The 26,087-nt window shown below is 40.7% G+C and overlaps 1 protein-coding gene across 1 annotated transcript in view; it reads left to right on the top strand.

The window, feature by feature from the left end:
* The first annotated feature begins 3,902 nt into the window (after nucleotides 1-3,902).
* WIF1 (Wnt inhibitory factor 1) overlaps nucleotides 3,903-26,087 on the top strand; it is a 154,667-nt gene continuing 132,482 nt past the window's right edge. Inside the window, exons 1-2 of the mRNA XM_075856889.1 lie at nucleotides 3,903-4,156; nucleotides 4,334-4,473. Of these exons, the coding sequence (XP_075713004.1) occupies nucleotides 4,015-4,156; nucleotides 4,334-4,473 (282 nt within the window). The 5' untranslated portion in view covers nucleotides 3,903-4,014. The remainder of the gene's footprint in view (nucleotides 4,157-4,333; nucleotides 4,474-26,087) is intronic.

Below are 26,087 nucleotides of genomic sequence, written 5' to 3' on the forward strand. Positions count from 1 at the left end.
ACAACTCTCTGGATACGGTCCTTGAGCCAATTCTCAATCCAATTAAAAACTATATTTTCTAAACCTATAGTCCTTAATTTACCCATTAGGCGTCTATGGGGGACAGTGTCAAATGCCTTTGCAAAGTCCAAAAACACTATATCCACAGCGGCCCCTCTGTCTAAGCTTCTGCTCACCTCTTCATAAAAACAGATTAGGTTAGTTTGACAACTTCTGTCTTTAGTAAAACCGTGCTGGCTGTCACTTATACTATTTTTTTGTCACATAATCCTGTATATAGTCCCTCAATAGCCCCTCAAACATTTTCCCCACGATCGATGTTAAGCTTACTGGTCTATAATTACCCGGGGCAGTTTATATGTGTGCAGTGTGGCACTGGTACTATTTGGTCACTGGCCCTATGTGGGCATTATTTACAATGCGCACTGTGGCATGATGTACAGGGACTATCTACATGGGCACTGTGGTGTTTTTAGGTTGTTGGGTCAAAAAAAAAGAAATTGAAATCTATCTGTTTTTTGTTTTTTTAGTGCCACACAGCTCCCCTGTATATAGCGCTATACAGCTCCCACTGGATATAGTGCCACACAGCCCCCCTCCCTTGTATATAGTGCCACACAGCCCCCCTTAGTAGATAGTGCAGCACACAGTCCCCTGTAGATTGCGCCACACACAGACCCTTGTAGATAAAGCCACACACAGACCCCTGTAGATAGAGCCACAGCCCTCCGCCTTGTAAATAGCACCATACGCCCCCAGTAGATTGTGCCACACAGCCCCCCCCTTAGTAGTGCCACAGTCCCTTGTATATAGTGCCACACAGCTCCCCCTTGTGTATAGTGCCACACAGCCCCCCATGTGTATAGTGCCACAAGGCAATGGCGCATCCGAGAAAGTTGTATCAGCCAGGGGGATGTCAATCAAACATGGAAAGGTGGGTTTGGAGGCAGGACTATGTGACTCTTCAGGATAGCAGCACCGCCCCATGACCCTTTAATGAGTAATTAGCATAAAGTGTGCGCCGTTTTAAAAGTGGATTTTAAAGATTTTGCTGCATCTGAAGAAACATACATTTGAAAATATTGTCAGGTCATGGTGGCGGTTCAAGTTGTTAAAACTACAAGACAGGTTCCCATGAAATATACAATGAATTGAGACCAATTCCATCTGCCCTGCAATTTTATTATTATAAATATATCCTATATAATTACAGCTCCAGAACCAAGCTCATACATATATACAGTACCACAACCAAGCTCAGTACATATATACAGCACTAGAACCAAGCTCAGCACATATATACAGCACCAGAACAAAGCTCAGTACATAAATACAGCCCCAGAACCAAGCTTGGTACATAAATACAGCCCCAGAACCAAGCTCGGTACATAAATACAGCCCCAGAACCAAGCTCGGTACATAAATACAGCACCAGAACCAAGCTCGGTACATAAATACAGCACCAGAACAAAGCTCGGTACATAAATACAGCAACAGAACTAAGCTCTGTACATATATACAACACCAGAACAAATACAGCTCAATTTATTGCAACCCCTGCCATATAGGTTTGTACGGCGTAAAACTACAGCTCCCAGCATGGCACGAACAATAGTAAGGATATGCTGGGAGATGCTGTTTCACAAAAAAAATCATACCACCCATCATCTCGCTGCAGATCATACAGTGACTACAGTACTGATGGCAGAATAAACATTTACATTAAGTGACTCACCGGTGATGTCTCAGATTCTAGTTCTTTTCTTCTCCCTCCGGTCTAGACCTCTATGATGGATATCTCTCGGCCACGACCCATTTCTGCACCACTAACTATAATGGCACCATACACTGTGTCCCTGATTCTAATAGTACCATACACTGTGTCCCACAAACACACCGTGCCCCCTGTAGATAGTTCCCCCATAGCACTTTGTAAATAGTGACCCACATAGAGCCTCTGTAGATAGTGCCCTACATAGAAGCCCCTGTAGATAGTGCCCCACATACAGCCGTCTGTATATAGTGTCCTCATATGGACTCCAGAGCTGCAAGGCAATAGTGCTAACCACTGAGCCACCGTGCTGCCCTACATATACAGTGAAGGAAATAAGTATTTGATCCCTTGCTGATTTTGTAAGTTTGCCCACTGTCAAAGACCTGAACAGTCTAGAATTTTTAGGCTAGGTTAATTTTACCAGTGAGAGATAGATTATATAACAAAAAAAACAGAAAATCACATAGTCAAAATTATATATATTTATTTGCATTGTGCACAGAGAAATAAGTATCCCGTTCCCATGCTGTCCGGTGGCAATGCAGATCTGCACTCTTCTGAGCAGGTCTGCTGGAGCTGAACGATGCAAGCGCCACGTCGTTCAAAGGTGCTGATTGGCAGGGCAGAATGACTTGCCCCGTCAATCAGCGCCTTTCAAGCACGGAAGCGGAGCGATGACGTCATCGCGCCGCTAGTGTCATTGAAAGGCGCTGATTGGCGGGGCAAGTCTTTTTGCTACGCCAATCTGCGCCATTGTAAAACGCTCAGCGGTCGGGCAGAGAAGGTGCACGGCAATCCAGCGCTGATGCATGTATTTGTATTACTGCAAGAGGGGGTGACTGTCGCTAGCACCGGGGCCCCTTCCGGTGCTAGCGATGCCCCCGGGCATGAGAGGGCCTATGGTAAACTGGTTATCCACAGCACTCACTTGATCGGAAAATAGCTACTTAGTTTCAGCGGGATGCAAATTCCAAGTCCAGCGATCCCTTCTGGACAATCAATTGCTGCAAAAAACTTGAGGACAGCATCCGTATGACAAAAGTAAACAAGTGTTTATCAACACATCCCAATAACAAAGTGCTACGTTTCGACTCCACAGGAGTCTTTATCAAGCATGATAAAGACTCCTGCGGAGTCGAAATGTAGCACTTTGATATTGGGATGTGTTAATAAACACTTTTTTACTTTTGTCATACGGATGCTGTCCTCAAGATTTTTGCAGGGCATGAGAGGGCCTGTGTCGCCCGGCAAACACATGTTAGAGGCTCGGCGGCCCGGGCCCCGTAGTAGCGTCACTACCGCTAGTGGCGCCACCGGGCAGTTGGGGGGCGTGTCAGCTGACGGCATGGGCCCCCTCAAGCCACGGGCCCCGTAGCGGCCGCTATGGCTGGTACCGCAGTAGTTACGCCACTGAACTTGCTGCTATCCTGTGACATGATTTGCAGATTACAGATCTCTTTTCATTTCAACCAGTATTCTGCCCCAGACACTGGCTGGTATAAAACAACCTGTTAGGCTTCGTTCACATCTGCGTCAGGACTCCGTTCCGTCTGAGCTTTCCGTCGGAACGGAGCCCTGACTGACACAACTTGAAACCAATGGTTTCCGTTTCCATCACCATTAATTTCAATGGTGACTGATCCGGTGCCAATGGTTTCAGTTTGTCTCCGTTGTGCAAGGGTACCGTTATTTTGACGGGATGAATACCGTAGTCGGAACGGAGCCCGGACGCAGATGTGATCATAGCCTTAATTTACAGATCACTCAGCTAATAACAGGATTCCTATTCATGAAGTACTGTATACAGCTGCTGTGTAGGTCCAGCAATGGTCTGAATATTTTTAGTCTACCAAGGAGAATATTTCGTTTTTTGTTTTTTTTTTAAAGAAAAAATTTATTCTGTAAATCACAAAAGCTCTCTCCAAGTCTGTTTTCCTCTTCTGTTTTATTCTGTAGGACTTGTGCGATTTGATTTCTTGCATAAACTTCTGATCAGACTTCTTTGCTGCTGTGTGGCGCCCCCTTGTGGTGATCAGGCATATTGTAATGGGACACCTCCCCCGTGTCACACTCAGTTCCCCCTCCTTTACTACTTCATTGACTCTGCCAGAAGCCAGCCCCCTGAGTGAGATCAGAACAGCCCGCAGCACACGGGGAAAAGTCAATATAATCAGTATAAGAGCCCAGGACAGAGGGAGGTGAAAAGTGGAGAGCCAAACACTAGCATCTCACTGAGCAACATGGCCCCAACAGCACTCTGCTGCCTCACACTCCAGCTATGGAGCATTCTCTTCTCTGTATATGCACAAGCCGAGGCTGCCCAGCAGCAAGAAGACAGCTTGTACATGTGGATTGATGCCCACCAAGCCAGAGTGCTAATAGGTAGTCACCTTTACCTGGGCATTCACAAGAATTCCCATTCTTCGGGTAGTTGCCAGCTCACTGATGTTGCAGGGCATCATGCACATCTGTTCAATAGTATAATGCACTGCATTATTTGTGATAAAGCACACAATGTGCATGTAATTGTCTTCTCATCACCATAACATTTATTCCCAGGCTTTGAAGAAGATATTTTGATTGTTTCTGAGGGGAAAATGGCACCATTCACTCACGATTTTAGGAAAGCCCAGCAGAGGATGCCAGCTATTCCTGTCAATATCCAGGCAATGAACTTTACATGGAAAGCCACTGGACAGGTATGTCTAAAATGATGATGACATTAATTGGACTGACAACCAGGATAGAATTGTGATTGAATGTAATGTAATGATACTTTTATGTGTACCTCCAGCAATCAAGGGTTAACTAGTAGTTCTGTATGAAAGAGCTGTACAATACTTAAAAATGAAGTAGTGAGTAGAAGTTGATCTGCATGTATGGTATTATTAACATGAAGAACAGGATCGAATGTGTATAATGTATAGTAAAATGCTGCAATAGCTGTATAGACTAACACTAAGGTATATATTATTATTATTATTATTAATTATTATTATACTGTAACTTTTGTAACGTTATGTTTCTGGAACAGTATTTCTTAGCAAGTGAACAAAGTTTTGCAGGATCTCTCATGTGTTCAAATAGGTCATGTGGTTGGCAGAAATCTGGCAATGTTCAGATCTCGTTGTGCCATTTAATATTTCAAGAGGCAATGTGAGTCCCCAAGCAGCTGCCACAGACTCCCAGCTGCTCAAACACAAAACTGACTGTAAATATGTCACACATAGTAACTTGAAAGAGAAACAAAAATGTGTGTTTAACCTTTCTTTCAAGTTCATCCAAAACAAGGCCTTCATCAAAGAGGCAAAGCGACGTAGTGGGTAAACTATCCCCAGAGCATTGCCGTAAGAGTGGTCATGTGGCATTGTGATGTGTGAAGAAATGCAGGCTGCCAATTCCAAGTAGTTGAGTAGCTGCATCTATCTAGTAATGAATCTATAAATCTGCCCCAGAAATAAGCCCCCTTGTCATACCCTAAAAGAAAATCTGATTCATGTCTGTTAAATATTTGTGGAAACTTAGCATCTCTTTGAATATGGATCAATAGTTCATTCATTGAGCGTAATTACTATATATTTTTTTTTATTGATATTTACTTTATTCCCTAATATCAGTAGTTTATATTATTTCCTATTAAGAATTACGAGAGTCTCCAACCAGCTAAATTGTACTGCGCTCAAGGGAGGTATAACTTTACAGCGCTGCATGTCACCCAACAGAGGAAATACCTTGTTCCCTGAACTCTGGAGCAGAATTTCCAAAATGGAATGTCAATATATTTACAGTCTGTGGACTTGGTTGTTTTTTTTTGGTTATTTTTTTGCTTAAAGGGGTTCACATATCAAGAGTGTGGCTCCCAGCCTTTAATATTAAGATCCTGTTCTTCTGTGGTATTTTGCATCTTGGTGTTGTAGACATGCCACCAGGGATCAAAGCACAATGCTGCTGAAATCCCACTTCATTTACTCCAGAAAGCATGTGCATGCCATCTGTTCTATCTGATAGAAAACAGCGGTAAACCACTCAAAACTTAGGCCAAAAAAGGCTTTAGTGCTTAGAGATGAGATGCAAGGCACCTTGTAAGCTACATCTGGTTTCCATAGTAGTTTACATAGTCTAAATGTTCAGTACACAACCTCTGTTCTTCACAACAGTTCACAAGATATCATTAATGTCATGCAGATCAGTCAGTGAAATAACGGAGACACATAAGAAGAGAGGAATAAAGTGATATTACATGTCTGCCATATGCACACAATATCTTATCATTAATTCACTGACTATAATTTACCTCGGCTATAAAACTGTTCATCTTGTTCTAAAAAGCACGAGGTGGTGTTTTCTTCTAGTTCTTAAGTAACAAAGCGAGTATGTGATACTGTAGCTTGATATTTGCTGAGATGATATTTATATTACTGTATGATGTTTATGGAAAGGTTTTTATGATAGTAATTTACTACTTAATTCAGAGCCTATGATGTGTTTCATAGAGTGTCTCATCTCTAAATTTCTTATATATCCGTCTATGGTAAGAGTCGTAGTAGGAGTATAGAATATACTGTTAGTACAAAACTGCATATTTAACATACTATGATGTATAGTGATTATATATATATATATATATATATATATATATATATATATATATATATATATATAATCACACAAAAGACGCCAAAAAAGTTTAAGAAAAAATTGTTCCCTATTATTTAACTTATAATAATAGCTTAAAGGGGTTGCCTGTTTAGTTGGGACCTACACCCCCTCTATAATCCAGAGTGTACAATTGCTACCTGGCACATGTATTGAAACAAGTGGATAACTTATTGTTATCGACGCTGCCATGGAAACCATCTCAGAGTTCTGTTTCCCTGCTGATAGTAGCGGAGTCCTAACAGTTGGACAACCCCTCCAGCACAAGCAACTAGTTGTTAGGGGACCCAGTAATGAGACAATGAGATGTCCAAAACAGGCAACCCCTATAATGTTTTAGTTATATAATGTATAATAATTGAAACTATATTTCTTATTGTTATAATATTTACAGTGCACCTTGTTACAATAACGTATATAAGATGTATTTAACTATAATAGCAATGGTCACTATAATGTAATTATATATAATACCAATTATAACTCCATATTTTTTACGTTGTGCGGAAGTAAGAGAGGGTACATGTATGATAACAGAGAGGCTGCCTGGATGACTGTAATTGCAGAGTAAGTTCTTATACAGATATTCCAAGATCATATATTACCTCAAAGACTCAACTAAAACTTTCCTATCATTTTTTTTCCTTATGGATTACTTGGTGTAGCTCCATATAAATTTGGAGGCCCACAGAGGTACAGTATGTGCCCTTAGATTTTTAATGAGCACTGTATTTGGCATCTATGTGACACAATTATGGCTATTGCATGACCCCCTATGTCCATGTTCACATATTGACAAAGAAGTTAGGTCGACAAGAATATGACTATATTTTTATGCGCTTTTTCCTGAACCTTGAGTTGTACGTTTCTATAACATGAATCATGTATTCCATATGTAATTCATATAGCAGAATAATACAAACCTCCTGTGCCCCAATGCAAAATATGTACTAGTTATATATAGAGTGTGAGAAAGATATCATTATATTATAAAAGGGAAATATGAATTTGTACGGTAAAGTAGATCTGTATCATTTGACAATATTTTTGTGCAATTATCACAATATGCCATTACATCTCCGTATTTAAGGGGTCTAGTCTGGAATCGGAATCTCCGATTATAATGTGGTGTTCTCTTATGTTTTAGAGGGGCCATTGGGTCACTTGATGGACCATGCCCTGGCTGTGACTGCAACTTCTGTATCCCCATAGCTACACCACTATTACAGTAATGTTCTGTTCCTCACAAGTTTACTTGAATTCGGAGAAAAGTATCTTAATGCTCTCATGCCAAGACATGTATTCCAATCAGTTTAAAGGCAAGCAGCTGGCTTTGTTGATTAGCTTGTTGTTTTGCCAATGTTCAAAGTATTATTCTCACCAGAACACTCAAAATGGCATACGTTCTCAATATACTTATGCAACAAGTCAAAGAAATTAATGTTACCCAGGGCCGTCTCTATCACCGGACATGGGTCGGGACAGTCCTGGGGTGCCAAGCTCCTTTGGTGACGGTGGGGGGGGGGGCGCAACAACGCTTCCAGAACTTGTCACTGCTCTTCAGCTGCCCTTTCTTGAGTGGAAATAAACAGGCGGACAGCTAAACAACAGTGACAGTTCGAGTGAGCCCAGGGGAGCTGGTATACTTACCCTATTGCTTTACTTACTATACTTACTTTTTTGCTCCGGGCGCCGGACGAACTGGGTCCTGACGCTGTCCAGTGGCAGGATGTAGTGTACAGCACACTCAGTACGGCACTGCCTGGAGTTGAAGAGGAGCCAGTAGAGTAAGTATATGCAGGGGTCTGGTCAGGGGTTTGATATCTTTCTCTCGTCTGGGCTCTAATTAATTTAGGATGTCTGGTCTGGGGGTCTAATAAATTTAGCGGGTCTGGGGTCTGAATAGTTTAGGGGTTTGATCTGGGGTCGGAATTAATTTAAGTGTTATGGTCTGGGGTCAGATTTTTTTTGGTTTTGCGTCTGATATTTAAGGGGTCTTGTCTGGAGTCTGATTAATTAAGGAGTCTGGTCTGTGGCCTGTTGACTTTTGTGGCTTAATCTGGGGTCTGATACGTTTTTCAGGGGTCTGGTCTGGGGTCTGAATTAACTTACGGGGTATGGTGTGGGGTCTCATAATTTTAGGGTTCTGGTCTGGGGTCTGATAAATTAGGAGTCTGTTCTAGGGTCTATTAAATTTAGAGGCTTGGTCTGGGGACTTATTAATTTAGGGATCTACTCTGGGGTCTGATTATTTAAGCGGTCTGATCTGAGGTCTGACTTACTGTAGGGGTCTGGTCTGGGGTCTGATTATTTAAGGGGTCTGATCTGTGTTGCTATAGAGGGTAGGGATGGGCTTCAGAAGCGAGAGGCCAAAGATGTCTGGGCAGAAAACTCTGCAGTCTTCGGGAGAGGTCGCTATTGTGGTCCCTATGGAAAAGATAAGGAAAGTGAACATCTATAATCAGTGAAGACATCACATGTGAGTAACTGGATGTATTCTTAATGTACTCTGCCTGTGACTATGTCTGATGAGTGCTGTATTCACTTGTATGGTCAGCAGCATGATTATGCTCTGCAGAACGCTTGTATAGAACTGGTATCTGACCACTATATGGTCACTGTATGGCGATATTATTGGTTATATTGGTATTTGTATAGCGGTAGTATACATTTGTCAATGATTGAAAGAGCGAGTGTACGCCTGTTCCTGTGTGATTAGGTGTTTCTGTGTTACACTTTTATTTTTCTTCTTGTGTGGACAGTGTGGCTTACATATTTAGATAGCATTCTGCAACACTTAGTTTGAGGTGGGTTGTGTGCAGAGACATTCACGTGAAGAGACATTCACGTGAATACAGCCTGACTTCTAATAGGTTATTTTGTATTATGCATAATACTTACACATACATACTCAGGGTATATGCTACTGTGAGGCAATAACTATTAATACTACTGTGAGGCTAAAAATATGTAGAAGACGTCAGCATCAATTCCAGGTGTAAATTTTATTCTCGTTTACATGAGACCATCAGAGTTTCGGCTCATTATATAAAATTTTTGTAATTGAAAGAAAAATTTACAACTGCAATTGATACTGCTGTCTTCTAAAAAATGTTTTTATTCTCATAGTAGTGATATGAGCCTTTTTTTCTAGAGCCGAAACGTTGCTGTCATTATGTGAGCTTTTTGTAAATGAGAATAAAAAACTTACACCTGGAATTCATGTTGATGTCTTCTACATTTCTTGGAATCTATTGGAGTGAGGTTGGGACACCGCACCTGACGGGCTTGCACTTCCTGGGTAAGAATATATTTTTCCTGGACATTGGTGGTGTTCCATTTTTCTTTTTTGTTCGACTTTTATAAGACTTATGCTATTAATAGAAACTACACTAGTTGACATTATTTATGGATACGACAACATGGAGGACTCAGAAAACAGATGTGTTAGCACCACTATATGTCACAGTTCAGGGGCATTAAAGGGAATGTGTCGCTATAATTTTTTAATTTTTTTTTCAGTTAAACAATTAGTATTTAAGTGATTACACATTGTTTTATTTTTTTCACAAGTCAGGAAATATTATAAATTAGATTCTAATTCATAACATTTCCATGTGCTGGCCACTAGAGGGAGCAGTTCGCAAAATTGCAGCATGGTCACTGTGGTAAAGCAACCTCTTTGATTTATGCTGCAAATTTGGGGTGGACACACTCTCCTCTAGTATCCTCACACAATCCCCCCTCCTGTCTTCTGGCTAGTGCCAGGAGAAGGAAGGGTTTCAATGTCTTCAAACCTCCTACACTGTGTGCCAACATTTTCTGAGCGACTGCATAGTGCTAGGAGGATTAGATACAGGGCTCAGCAGACAGTATCACAAGAACATACACGAACATAATACACACATCATACATGAACATAAATTACCTGTTCCTGCCGCTGCCTTCGCTGGTCTATGCTCCTCTTCCTTGCGCCTTCGCTTAGTTGAACATATGGCCAGAAGCAGCGGCCGGAAGTCGTCATCTTACTGTCCGGCAGCGGCTTCCGGTCCACATGAAAATGGCGCTGGATTTCGCGCACGCAACTGAGAATAGAACGGCTCCCATTCTCATTCTCTATGGGGTTGTATGTGCCGTATAGCATCTCTTTATGTGTCGTTAATCGACACATACAGAGATGAAAAAAAAAATGCCAGCCCCCATAGAGAAGTAAAAGTAAGAATACATTAAAAAGTAAAACATGAGAACATAATTGAATAACATTTTTGAAAATATTATATTAAAAGCAATATGATAAAAAAAAATGAAAAAATCATGACACCTTCCCTTTAAGGTATCAGGGCAGTGTTTGCATGAGAGTATTTCCAGAGGGTTTTCTAATTGTGGCCAGGACATACAGGGACAGGGCTAACACCTGGAAAAAAAAAAATAATCTCGCCACTTGCACAGTTGTTACTGTATGTGCTTCATGTAACTGTCCATATTTCCTATTTCCAATTTATGGAGAGAGGGGCAACATTTCATTTTTCTCCTGCAATAGAAAATAGAGAAATGTCACTATCTAACAATTTGTAAATCATTACATTTCTGCCTAAAGAGCATTAGGGATATGAAGATGACTGTGATCAAGGACAGTGAGTACATCTAAAATCGGGTCCATACGTTGATCCTGTTTTACCAACGGTTTTATCCCTTTATCAAAAATGTTAAAGATGTTGAATATAAATCCCATATTTTATAATTAGATATGCCATTAATGTCTGACCTTTGGGGGCACGGCAGCTGGGACTCCCACTGATCCCAAGTACTTGACTGGGGCTGTGTTGCAATTAAGTACAAAGTTCTTAATAGAGAGCTAAGGCCCCATGCACATGAATGCGCTTTTGCGGCCACAATTCCCCCAAAAATCCACGGGAGAATTGCGGCCCCATTCATTTCTATGGGCCTATGCACACGACCTTTGTTTCCACGGTCCGTGCATGGCCCAGGAGACTGGACCGCAGAAAGAACGGACATGTCTTATTATGGCCGTGTTCTGCGGTCCAGGCTCATAGAAAATAATGGACACGGCCCGCGATTTGCGGGTGGCTCGCGGGTGACACTCCGCAGCCGGCCGACCCTAAAATCACTGCCGTGCACGTGGCTACAGTCGTGTGCATGAGGCCTAAGCTGTATGGGAAAGAACCCAAAAGGGCCACAGACCCTTTATTCTCAGGGTCAGTGGTTCAACATTATGGTATTTCTAATAAATATGCCATCAGTGCTATTTGTGGAAAAACATTTAATCATGCTCTCAATGCCATGCTTTATTGGACAATGCAAAGCGGTAAATAGAAGAAATCTTACCTCACCTTTTATTTGGGCTTGTACTCGTCGTAGAACCTGTAAACCTGTTAACCAAAGGGTTAAACTGCGAGGGTTGCAGTTTCTTCCAATCCCGACCATATTCAGGAGGCTTCTCTAAGCATTTGCTTAGAGCATGAGTGCTCGTTGTAGCGCTCATAATCTTTTTCTACAGCGACATCAAAAGACTCGAAGCGGTTGCTGTAGACTCGGAACCTGCACCACCCGCCGTCAAAATACAGTGCACAGTTTAAACAAGCCAACATTGTTAACAATAGTGCCTTTTTGTCAATCATTTTTGAGTGACCGCTTTATAAAATATGCCCTGTTTCCGGGAGCAAACAGGAAATCCAGCTTACAATGTGTATACAATGACTTTTTAATAACCGCAAGCAAGATGCTTGTACTTCTCCACTAGTGTATCATACAACAACATCTTCATGCCTTTGAAATAGCTGTCAATAGTTGGAACCTGATTCTTTGAATAAGTGTAACACAGGTAATTACAATCACAAAGTTATGCCATAGACAAACTAATTTTGCAGACTGGGTTAAATGAGGCATAAACAGTCAATAAAATTTTAATTACAAAAGTATTTTAATTCTGCTCCCTTTTAACTTACGTGCGCTATTGATTATACTTTCGTTAGAACATAATCAAGCATTTGGTCTTTAGTTTGCCCAGGGTGTTTTATCCAAGACATCAAAGCCACTCTGTAAGTCCTAAGAACAAAGGCTTAATAGTTTGAAGCCTGTCCAACATCAGTCTGTACCAGTTATGTGTCTTACCTTTCAAGGCATGGATTAATTTTCTTAAAAGCTGAGAACTCTTTATGGTCAAATAAGCTCAGTAGTTATCACTGCAAGATGACACAAGAGAAAAGCTAAAGTTTGACATTTTCTCAGAGAGTCTTTCATCTAAATGTCAAGGTGCTAAATAAACTTTAGAAATATTCCAGAGAATTCGTTGTGGTACATGGTGGAGTGGTCAAATTCTTCCATCTTTCTGCAAATACTTTAATATGCATTGACACCATTGTTATAGATGTATGACAGTGTGATACGATGAGAGCGCTTTCTAAGGACAGCTTCACTTAGATCAATAATCACAGCAGAGGTAAAATTGTGGTATTTATTCTTTCAAATAGGATGGGTTTGGTTTCATTGCAAATAAAATATTCAGCCCCAGTAGAACATAGAACTATCTAGTGGGGCTAAGTTCACACTGCCGTTAAACTCAGTTTAGCTCTCTTCCGTCGGAGGAAGAGATGAACGAGAATCCAAACGGAAAGCATCACTTCCATTACAATTACCATTGACTTCAATGTAGTCTGCAGCACTTTTTTTTTTTGTTGTAAATTTTTTATTTGTTTACATTTTTGAGACATAATAAGGAGGGAAGAGGGATAAGGGTACAGAAAGGAATGGATGGGGATCAGGGGTAACATAATAAGCAAATACAAAGAAATAAAATAACATTTAACGGTTGTCTCTGCTGTATTATATCAAAATCAGAAAGCTACAAATATACTCTCCACATACGTTTACATGTACTTCAAGTTATGCATATTTGGTTAATGTTACCAATTTAGTTTTGGTTTGAAAGTTTGTAATGTGATCTAACCCATTATGTTATACAAAGCATCTGTGTTCTGAGTATCTATCCATCTATTCCAAGTCCTGTAATATTTATCTAGACTTTGTTCAATTGACCATTTAGTTTTTTCGAATGACTGTACCGAACAGACCTCGGCAATCCATTCCGAGGTGGATGGCGTATCTATCTCCTTCCAGTGTCTAGCAATTATAAGTTTCGCTGCATTTAGAAGGTGGGGAATTAAGGAATTGTGGTTTATGATCCGGTATGACATGTCCAGATTTAGGATTACTAATTCTAATGTCAAAGTGATATTGATATCTTCAACAGTATTTATGATTGTTTCTATTTTCTCCCAGAATGGCTTGATTAGATCACAGTTAAACCAGATGTGTGACAGATTCCCTGTTTCTTTTTTGCAGCGCCAGCATATTGGGCTTTGGTTGGGATCTATTCTATTCAGAAGCTCTGGCGTTTTGTACCAACGTGCTATTATTTTATAATTTAGCTCTTGTATTTTTGTAGAACTGGAAGTGGCCTGTGAGTTTTTTAATATTCGGTCTGTCTGTTCCTTAGTGAACTTTTTACCAAAATCTCCCATTTTGTCATGAATGAGGGTATTTCCGATTTAGCAATGAGAAGTTGATACATTTTTGAAACTGCCTTTTTGGGAACAATCTTACAGGAGTAAAAGTTAGTGAACAAACTAACTGAATTTGTATCCAGAATATCCGGCAGAAAGGCCTTAACCCCTTAGTGACCAGCCCATTTTAGGCCCTAATGACCAAGCTATTTTATTCGTTTTTCTATAGTCGCATTCAAAGAGCTATAGCTTTTTTATTTTTTCGTCTACATAGCTGTATGAGGACTTGTTTTTTGCGGGATTAGTTGTGCTTTTTAATGGTACGATTACGGCGATACCACATATGTAGAGGTTTTTTTATGTTTTACGACTTTTGCACAATAAAAACACTTTTGAACTAAAATTATTTGTTTTTGCATCGTCGCTTTCCAAGAGCCGTAATTTTTTTATTTTTCCATCAATGTAGTGATTTTTTGGGCTTGTTTTCTGCGGGACAAGACGTAGTTTTGAATGGTACTGTTTTGGGGTGCATGGGACTTATTGATTCATTTTTATTATGACTTTTTTGGGGGGCAATGGAAAAAAATTGCAATTTCGCCATGTTTTTTTGCGTTTTTTTTTTACGGTGTCCACTTTGCGGTTTAAATTACCTATTAACTCTATTAATGGAGTCATTACGGTCGCGGCGATACCACATATGTGTACTTTTTTTTTTTTTTTACACTTTTACTAAATAAAACCACTTTTTATGGAAAAAAATGGTTTTATTTATTTTTTTACTGTACTTTTTATTAATAATATTTATTTCACTTTGATGACTGATTTTATTAGTCCCACTAGGGGACTTTACTGTGCGATATTCTGATCGCTGCTATAATGCTCTGGTATACTTCGTATACCAGAGCATTATTGCCTGTCAGTGTAAATCTGACAGGCAATCTGTTAGGACGTGCCTCCGGCGCGTCCTAAAGGGAATATGTCCAGGGCAGACCTGGGGGCTTTTATCAAGCCCCCGGCTGCCATGACACCCCATCGGAGACCCGCGATTTCATTCGCGGGCCGCCGATGGGTGACAGAGGGAGCGCACTCCCTCTGTAAAAAAAGTTAAATGCCGCGGTCGCTATTGACGGCGGCATTTAACGGGTTAAACGGCCGCGATCTAAGTAAACTTCGATCGCGGGCGTTGGAGCAGGAGCTCAGCTGTCATCAGACAGCAGAGCCCCGGCTCCTGCCTGCACGGGAGACCCGTGCAGGACTTAAACTAGGCTGACGTGAAAAGGCGTCAGCCTAGCCTAATGCCCATTAGTGAATCACGTGAAAAGGCGTATTGGTGGTCACTAAGGGGTTAATTGAATCGGCGATTATATTGAATGTCTGCTCATCCAACTTAATGTTAGGAAATGCAATTTCCATTTCTTCTATTGTAATCAGTTTCTTGTTTAAAATAAATTTACTTGCTGAGAGTAAAGCTTCTTTCGTGTTCGTGGATAATTTCTTCTTAATTTTTTTGAGTTTATTCGGTATCAGATAATAGATTGGTGTGTGAATACTTATATTACGTATAAAATGGTGTTTTTTGTTCAGTTTGTGCCATGTTCTGATAGTTTGGTTAGTTAAAGGATTGAGTATATTAGAATATTTAAATCTATTATAAGGTGTTGGCCATATGATATCTTCAACTTTATTTTTTAGTAAACTCAGCTCGAGATCGACCCAGAGTTTGCGTTTCGTAGGGCTTTGCCACTCCATATATCTGCATAGGTGAACAGCGTTTTTGTAGTTTTCTATGTCTGGTAGGCCAATTCCACCTGCATTTTAGTTTTTTACGAGTGTTGAATATTTAATTCTACATCCTTTAGCTTGCCATATAAATTTCGTTATTATCTTTTTCAGTTTATTGAAAAATGTCAAAGGGATGTCAATTGGTAGCACTTGTAGTAGATAAAGTATTTTTGGTAGTATTACCATTTTTATAATGTTATTTCTTCCGAACCACGATATTGGTAAGTTATTCCATTTCTCCAAATCCGCTTCCATTTTAGCAAGCAGTGGCTTGTAATTTAAAGGGAATGTGTTGCCAGAAAAACATGTTTTTTTTTTTTAAATTAAACATTTAGTGTGTGGGTGATTAAACATTGTTCAAATTTTTTTTATTTTTTTCACGAGTCAGGAAATATTATAAATTAATTCAAAATTTATAATACTACCCATTTTTGGTCACTAGATGGAGCTATTCCCAAAATTGCAGCATTGCAACATTGGGTTAAAAGCCCTCGCTCTAGTGAGCTCTCAGCATCCCCCCCTCCTTTATCCTGGCTAGTGCCGGGATAAACGAGGGGTTTGAACAGTGTAACCTCCTACACTGTGTGTCGCCATTTTTTGAGCTAACACACAGTGTAGTAGGTTTACATACAGTAGTAAACACACACAAACACGAACATACATTGAAATCTCTTACCTGCTCCTGCCGCCGCGGCTCCCTCCGGCCCGTCCGCTCCGTTTGCTGCCGCTGGTCCAAGTGCACAAATCCGGAAGCCGCGACCGGAAGTAGTAATATTACTGTCCGGTCCACAGGAAAATGGCGCCGGACGGCGCCAATTTCGAATTGGACTGTGTGGGAGCGGCGCATGCGCAGTTCCCACACAGACGCCGTACACTGAAGTCAATGGGACGGGAGCCGTTCGCAGTCTCTATGGGACTGTGGCTGCCGTATTCCATGTCTGTATGTGTCGTTAATCGACACAGACAGAAATGGAACAAAAAATGGCAGCCCCCATAGGGAAGAAAAAGTGTAAAAATAAGAAAAAGTAAAACACAAACACACAAATGAATATAAACGTTTTTAATAAAGCACTAACATCTTTAACATATAAAAAAATAATTTGTGATGACACTGTTCCTTTAAGTCGAAGAGATCTTTATAGAAATTATTTCTCTTCGTACCCAGGTATGTAATGTGAGAACAGTTGTTTTTAAAGGGGAAGTTCTTAGACATTTCCTTCCACTTTTTGGGGTCTATGTTTACGTTTAATACTTCTGATTTTGTTGTATTAGCTTTGAAGTTAGAAACCTCTCCAAATATTTTGAACACTTGTAATAGGGCTTTAATCGATTTTCTTGGATTGGATAAGATGATTAACATATCGTCTGCAAATGCGGCGGTCTTGTGTTCTACTTTATTACACATAAGTCCAGTAATCTCCTTGTTTTCCCTAATCTTTTGGGCCAGGACTTCCATGGTCATTATAAATAACAATGGAGACAATGGACATCCTTGTCTTGTGCCGTTCTTTATTTCTATTTGGGGTGAGAATTCTCCGTTTATTTAGAGTTTCGCGGATGGATTTTTGTACAAAGCCATAATTTTGTCTATAAATGTAAATGGAAGGCCAAATTTTTGTAGTGTCAATTTTAGGAACAACCAGTCTACTCTGTCAAATGCCTTTTCGGCATCAGTAGTCAGCAGAGCGATAGGAACGTTTTTACTCTTGGCTATTTGAATCACATTCAGAATCCTAACCGTGTTATCTTTAGCTTCCCTGCCTGGTGTAAAGCCCACTTGTTCTAGGTTAATTATGTTTGGTAGAAATTGTTTAATTCTATTTGCGATTATTTTTGCAAAAAGTTTTACATCATTATTTATCAGAGAGATGGGCCTGTAACTACCGCAGAGGGTGGGATCTTTTCCTTCTTTGGGTAGTAGGGTAATGTGAGCGGTCAGTGACTCTTTACAGAATGGGTTATTAAGATCTATGGTGTTAAAATACTGTGTCAGAAAGGGGGATATAGTGTCTCTAAATATTTTATAGTATGCCATAGAGTACCCGTCCGGACCTGGGCTTTTACCTTTCGGGCTATTATTTATGGCGTTCTCTATTTCTTGTTTTGTGAAAGGAGAGGTTAGTACTTGACTTTGAGTCTCTGAAATGTGAGGGAGGTTTATATTGTTGAGTAGTTTATTTATTAGATCCGTTTTTTTGATCAGTGTTTGGTCTTGGTTTTTTAAGTGGTATAATTCTGAGTAGAAGCCACAGAATTCCCTGGTTATATCTTCCGTTGTATACAGTAGTTTGTTTCTTTTATCTTTTATTTTAGGTATAAATGTATTTGAATGTTCTTTTCTGATTAAATTGGCTAGTCTCTTTCCACATTTGTCTGCTGCCATGTACCTTTTGAACTTCGCGAAGTAGAAGTTTTTTTCGATATTATAGTTCAGTAGCTCCTTCAGTTCTGCACGCAATTTGAATAGATCCTTTTCTGATTCTATACATAATGATTTTTTATGTTTCAATTCCAATACTTTTATTTTTTCTAAAATGTTTGTAATTTGTTTGTTTGTTTTTTTTTTCCTAGCGCCTAGTTCAATTAGAAAGCCTCTGATTACGGATTTATGAGCTTCCCAGATATTCGAGTTACATATGTTGTCTGGACAGTTGTCTAGGAAATAGTCTTTTATACGTGAGAGTATGTAGGTTTTGTCTTCTTTGTTGGTGAGCAAACTGTCGTTTAATTTCCAATTAAAATAGTTGCCCTTTTGTTTTTGGGTGAAAGAAAGGAGTAACAAGAGTGGAGCATGGTCCGACTGTGTGATAGAACCATATTTTACTTGAGTTATCGTGCTGATAAGAGAGTGAGGTACAAATAGGTAGTCTATTCTAGAATATTTTTTGTGGACCGCCGAGTAAAATGAATAATCTCGGCTAGAAGGATTTTTAATTCTCCATGCGTCTACCAAGTGAGCTTCTGCAAGTAGTTTTTTTTATACATTTAAGTTTTTTATATGAAATTGATGAACTGTTGTTAGAAGTGTCTATTGAGGGTTGGAGTGGAATATTAAAGTCGCCTCCTAGAATCAATTCACCTTCCTTGAATTGTTCCAATTTTTGCATCAATTGTTTGATGAACTTCTCTTGGTTATTATTAGGCACGTATAGATTTGCGAATGTGAATATTTTACCAAGTATATACCCCTTCAAAAGAACATATCTACCTTCAGTATCCAGTAACACATCTTTACAGGTGAAGGGAACTTTTTTATTAATGATGATGGCGATACCCTTAGATCTTTTAAGGGGTGTTGAAGAGTTGTACCATTTCGTGAAGATTTTATTTTTTGTTAATGGGGTTTCTTGTAGAAATGCTATGTCTATTTTCTCCTTTTCTAAGAATTTAAGTATTTGTAGTCTCTTACTAGGGACATTGGTGCCTTTGACATTGTACGTAGCTATTTTAAGTTCAGCCATTATTTAAATAGTACATATAATTTGTTATGATAGTAAATGATAGTAAAATTCAGCAGAGACAGAACAGTAATAACGATAACAAGAATTAAACACATCTTAAACAATTGGGTGTGTTTTAGATAGGGTGAACGTATGATTGTTGGTATATTTGTATATATCCAACACAAATATGCTGCCGGTGGAGATCTTTTGGAAATCATTCCAATCTCGACCGGGGTTTATAGCATACATCAAATTTCCGGGGAGGGGGGGGGTTTGTGGGGCTGGGGTGGTATCTAAACCTGAAAAAGTTTGCGTAGCAGGAGAAGTCATTTACATTTTAGAACCAAAATTCTTCCAGCAAGTCTAAAGAATTATAATAAACATGCAGATATAACAATATCAATTAAATTTCGCAAAAGGATATTGAAGTCATTTTCTATCTTCCTCATCTTTTCGGAGTTTTCCCAGCTTCCAGATCGGTCTTTTTCATCTTCTTTGTTTTCTTTGGGGTAGCTGTTTCCCAGTTATCCTGTTTTGGAAGTTGTGGGAATTTGAATTAATCTTCTGGGCGAGTCCAGTCTGGTATTTGTAGATGAGAGAGGTCTAATTTGTTGAGAACAAATTCCAAGTCTTCTGGTGTTTTGATGGTCAGTGTTTTATTGTGTAGAGATATAGCAAGGCCAAAGGGGAACATCCACCTGTATGGAATGTTTCTCTCTCTTAGTGTTTTAGTTAGAGGTTGTAATTGCCGTCTTAGGTCCAAAGTTAGTTTGGAGAGGTCTTGAAATATGACAATTTCGCATTCCTCGTATTCTATTTTCCTCGCATATCTTGCCTTGTGCAGTATTTCCTCTTTCAATCTGAAGCTTTGTAAGCAACAAAGAATGTCTCTTGGTTTGTCCGGTCCAACCGATCTGGGTCTAAAAACCCTGTGAGCTCTTTCAAGACCTACTTCGGTATTCCCTTCTTTCCCCAGAAGTTCGTTGAATATATGTGTGAGTACATTAGGGATTTCTTTGTCTGCGACTGTTTCGGGAATACCTCTTATTCTTAGATAATTTCTTCTAGACCTATTTTCAAGGTCATCTATATGTAACCTTTGTAAATATGATTCTTTTTGTTTATCAATGAGTGTCTCAGATATTCTTTCGGCATGTGAGATGACTTGAGTACAAGTGTCCTCCAGTGATTGTATTCTAGTGAAGGCTTGTTTGACGTCGTTCCTCATTTCCGATATTTCCTCTTTTACTGTCTGGGTGAATTCTTTAAATAGTCCCCTTATGCAGTCTGTTGTAGGTAGTGCTTTTATATATTCTTTGAGGTCAGCTGCATCATGTGTCGTTGGTTGTTCTTCCTCACTGTCTGACCAGCTTGAAATGGCGAAATTATCTTTCATTTTATCCTTCCTTTCCGATCTAGAGCTATGATTTTCTTCAAAGGTCAGCTTTTTACTGGTGGTTTCAACCTCTTGTTCTTTTTTTGGAGTTTTACCAGTCCTGGCTTGTTCTTCATTTGGACCTTTCATGGGTTTCCCCATTGTGATCTGTATTCCCCTTATTCAACTTGCTGGAAGAAGGTATTATGAGATTAGGGCATTTCAGGAGTCCTATAGCAACACATGATCTGGGTTTCTTTTAGGTAATGTCCTCTGGAGCTGTGGGTTATTAGGTTCCAAATGTTAATTGGTTTGTGCAATTAGATTGTATTTTAATTCAAGTCCTGAGTGCGGTATTACACTAGCATCCAGATGTTTGGTTTATGTAGTTAGTCAGAAGGTATGTGGTCTAGCAGGGAAAGAGCCTTGCTATTTCTTGTTATTTAAGGTTATAAATCTATGTATGAATGTTCATATTCAGGTACATTCAGATACCGTTAGGCCTTTATGTTTATGCAAGGGGTATTTTGTTCCTGTTGAGTAGGCACTTCCTGTCCAACGGCCTGAAGGTTTTTTTTTTTTTTTTAATCTTCCTCCCTCCCTCCTTTTTCTTTTTTTCTTAGTAAATCTAGTCCCCGGCTTCTACTTGAAGCGATTCTACCAAAGGCCTAATGGCTTTATTGGTACCTGAGATCTCTCCTGAGATGGGGCAAGAAGCGCGATGTCCTGGAGCTCCTGTTGTTATTTCAGCTGCGTGCACCCTTTCCGGCCGGGTGCGGCTCCAAATTTACTCCCCGGTCTCCGGTCGTTGTTAGGCCGCGGCGGCACAATCTGTCTCGGCCGCTCTAAAAAGTATCCTCGGAGCAGGTATGTACTCCTTGACCCTCTCCGATTCGTTTTTTGGGGCTAGAAGACCCTTTTTCTCCGTGTGATTGGGGTAAGTATGTAACTTATTCTCGGAGCACCGTCCAGATGCGACCGCTCCGTTGCTCCGCTAGCCACGTCCCCCCAATCTGCAGCACTTTTGCTTCCGTGAAAAAAACGGAAACCTAGCGAACTGAGGCAAACGGTAAGCATCTGAAACAAGACTTACCATTGAAATCAATGGTAATTGTAATGGAAGCGATTCTTTCCATTTGGACTCTCGTTCACCTCTTCCTCTGACAGAACCTACTATAACAGTAGTGTAAAAGGAGCCTAAACAGCTACATTTATCTTTATTTTAAAACCTAGAATAAAATATTAATGATACAATTTAAAGGTTGTGGCCACATTGAGCACCATTTCTGTGGGATGCAAATCAGTTGTGCAGACAGGGACTGACTTGAGTGCATTCTCTGCACTGTAGAAATATATGTGTAATATATATATATATATATATATATATATATATATATATATATATAATATACAGTATATATTTATTGTGGGGATTTAGCTCACTAGCCAGAGTGAAGTCAGACTTTACAAAGACAAGTATCCAAAGCTCGGATCCTTTCCGGCTTTTATTGACCCCATAGGTGCTTTCAAGAAATATACAAGTTGCTCAAAGTAAAACAAAACATAAACAAAATCCTGCTTGTCCAAGCACTGACTAAACAGTATAAAGTTTCCTCTCTGTCTTACACACAATATAGCAGCAACCTGCACCTTCCATTTGGATGGCGCTTCTGAGCAGCAGCCCTGCTCTGCACAGAGAGACCTTGCACAGTGCAGTGCGAGTTTAAATAGGCCTCCGTACAGCTGCATTTACTAGTGAGGCAAATGCAGAGGAAAATAGGTACTGGACTGGGAATGGAGGCTTCATCCCACCCAGGACACTACAAAACCTCCAAGCTCCATACCTTACACACAACATGGAGAAAAACTAGCAATGTGTTTTTCCTCCTGCTTTGTATGATACTTGGAGCCCCTCACTTGTATAGAAGAGAAACCTTGGTGGATATAGAAGACACCATCTACCACATTTACAGTCATTTCCTTACTATATATATATATATATATATATATATATATATATATATATATATATATATATATATGTATGTGTGTGTATGTATATATATGTGTGTATATATATATATATATATATATATATACATATATATATATATATACAGTATATAGAGCTATTGTCCAGTACAATATAAAATATTTTTTTTATTGATCAAATACTATAAACATAGAAGTTCATTTATGGAAATGTAATTACTTACCTACTTTACCTATAATTACTTACCTACAGGGGAGCCTACTTTAATGGCAAGAATGAATTTCTGTAGCTGCTGATCTTCTCTACGTGGTGAATGAGAGATATCTTGCCACAGTAATTTACAGTTACAAATAAAAAGTAAGAGAACCCCTTGGAATTACCTGGATTTTTGCATTGATTACTAATAACATGTAGTCTGATTGTTATTTAAGTTAAGTACAGACCTACACAATCTAACTAAACTAATAACACACAAATAGTTGTACTGTTCAAGTCTTTTATTGAGCACATTGTGTAAACATCCACAGTGCAGCGAGAAAAATTAAGTGAACCTCTGTGTTAATGATTTCTCCAAGAGCTAATTGGCAAAAGTTGTTTTAATTAAGGAGATGAGATTGGAAGTGTGGGTTTCACATGTGCATTTCCCATTAAAATAAAGACACACAAAGCCTGGTGAACCATGCCTTGTGGCAAACAACTTTCTGAAAACTAAAGAAGACTTGTTATAGAGACGCATGAAGCTGGAAAAGGCTGCAATAGCATTGCTAAACCTCGGTGTACCTCAGTCCACAGTTAGACAAATTGTCTACAAATGGAGAAAATTTAAAAAATTAAAGACTGTTGCTACTCTCCCTAGCAGTGGGCGTCCTGTTAAGATAATTTCAAGAGCACAACAGGCAGTCCTGAAAAGGTGAGAAAGAACCCAAGGGTAATACCTAAAGACCTACTAAGGACTCTACAAACTGCAAAAACCTGTGTTCATGTGTCCACTATTAGAAAAGAACTGAACAAGACAAAGAAAGACACTACTACCAAGAAAAAAGGCAAGGCATCCCAGAAATTTTGATGAACTGAAACACATTTTCAGTGAGGAATGGACCAAAATTCTAACTCAACATTTTGCTAATTTTATTTGCAGCTACTGGAAACTTTTGGTGTGTAACGTCTATGGCCACAGACCGTCGTTCTGACCTAACCTCTGACGGCCGCGGCCATGGACGTGTGAGTTCTTGGCGGCATCTCCCTCCTGAGAGATACCGGCACTCACATCCTAATTCAGAGACTGTCTCCCGCCTTAAAGGGCCAGTGCGCGTCCAGTTGCAGAGAATCTGCAATTAGCCCAGAATGCTGCTGGACTATAAAAAGGGCTCTGCCCTTTTGATTATTGCCTGAGCGTTGTTGTGTTACCTATAGTTTGTCTTGCAAATGGTCTCCTAGTGTTTTCCAGTACCCAGTGTTACCCGTTCCTGTTGCCTGTATCCTGTGCTACTGTGCCTCTGTGCCGTCTAGAGTAGAAGTTGAGTTGTGTCTTCCGCTGCATCTAATGTGTCACACCCCGCCGACAGTGAGTTCACACCTCGCGCCGTGACAGTACACTCCGGCCATGAACCCCGCTGGCCAATTCAAGGGCCTGTCACCGTACCAATCTATGCAGGCGGACCTGCAGGATCTGCGAGCTTGACATGATCAACTTCTTGGGGCAGTAGACTCCATGGCAAAACCGCTAGGGGCGCTAGCTGCTTCCTTCTCTGCTCCTGTTCAAGCTCCTCCGATTGACCCTCCTGCTACACCTCCTGGCGGCTCCGGTTCTGATCCTCGGTTCTCGCTGCCATTGCCACCTAGTTTCCATGGAGACGCAAGTACGTGCAGGGGATTTCTTAACCAGTGTCATATCCATTTCACCCTGCACGCCAGAGCATTTCCTTCAGACGGAGCCAGGATCACCTTCATTATTTCTTTACTTGCCGGCAAGGCCCTGGCGTGGGCGAACCCAATCTGGGAACGACAGGGACCTGAGACTTCCAGGGGTTTGTGTGGTTATTCCGTACGGTGTTCGAGGAGCCTGGATGAGTCTCGTTGGCAGCCACTGCTATGCTGAACCTTCGCCAGGAGGACGCCTCTGTGGGCGAATACACCATCCAGTCCCAGACCCTGGCAGGAGAACTGTCCTGGAACAATGAGGCGTTGGTAGCTTCCTTCTGGCATGGCCTATCATCCGAGATCAAGGACGAGTTTGCTGCTCGGGATCTACCATCTATCTTGGACGACCTGATACTACTTGCCACTCGAGTGGACATAAGGCTCAGAGAAAGATCTCAAGAGGTTCGACAAGAGAGACGGCTTCCTAGACTGGCTCCCAACTTCCAGCAACCCCTCTTCCCTGCTTCTACTGCTCCTGCCGAGGTTCCGATGCAGGTGGATCAGCTTAAACTGTCAGTTCAAAAAAAGCAGCGCAGATGCACCTCTGGACTCTGTCTATATTTCGGCCTTGCTGGCCATGTCGTGCGTCTGTGTCCCCAGAACCAAGACACCACAACGCCTAGGATTGGTTGGAGAGAAAACCCTGGGTGATACAGCATTTAATAGAGAACTCTCCTCCAAACTGATCATTCCTGTGACCACCATCTCTCGCGAGAGGCCCCATCCGGTCTCTGCCTACCTGGAGTTTGGCTCTGCAGCCAATTTCATCTGCCAAGACCTTCTTCATTTGCCCACTGTTCTGCTGAAAAGGCCGTTGATCGTTGCCTCAGTAGATGGACTGCCGCTGCCTGACCCAATTTTGTCTCTGAGCTCATCTCCCTGTTTGTCCTGCCCAAGGTCATCAACCCTGTGCTGCTGGGTTTGCCTTGGCTCCGTCTACACACCCCAGTCCTGGATTGGAACTCCAGAGAAGTTCTCCAGTGGGGCCCCAAGTGTCTCAAGCTCTGTCTGGGGAATATCCATCCGCCTCAGTCTCCTCCGCAACAGTCATTGGCAGGGTTGCCTCCTTGTTACTCTCTGTTCTCAGATGTCTTCGACAAGAAGGAAGCAGAGATGTTGCCACCACATCGAGCGTATGATTGTCCTATCGACTTGCTTCCTGATTCGTCCCCTCCTCGTGGTAGAATATACCCTCTCTCCTTACCTGAAACCCAGTCAATGTCGGCCTACATAAAGGAGAATCTTGAGAGGGGGCTTCATACATAAATCCTCATCCCCAGCCGGAGCTGGGTTTTTTTTTGTCAAGAAAAAAGATGAATCCCTCCGACCCTGCATTGACTACCGTGGTCTCAACCAGATCACGGTAAAGAACAGATACCCATTGCCTTTGATCTCGGAACTGTTTGATCGCATACGGGGGCACATTTTTTTTTCTAAACTAGATTTGCGGGTGGCCTACAATCTAACCCGGAACGTCAGGGTGACAAGTGGAAGACAGCATTTAATACACGTGATGGGCACTACTAATACCTGGTTATGCCCTTCGGCCTGTGTAACGCCCCCGCTGTGTTTCAAGAATTTGTCAATGACATTTTTCGTGATCTCCTCTATGTCTGTGTTG

The sequence above is a fragment of the Rhinoderma darwinii genome, chromosome 3 (genome assembly GCF_050947455.1).
Source record: "Rhinoderma darwinii isolate aRhiDar2 chromosome 3, aRhiDar2.hap1, whole genome shotgun sequence".
Classification (NCBI taxonomy): domain Eukaryota; kingdom Metazoa; phylum Chordata; class Amphibia; order Anura; family Rhinodermatidae; genus Rhinoderma; species Rhinoderma darwinii.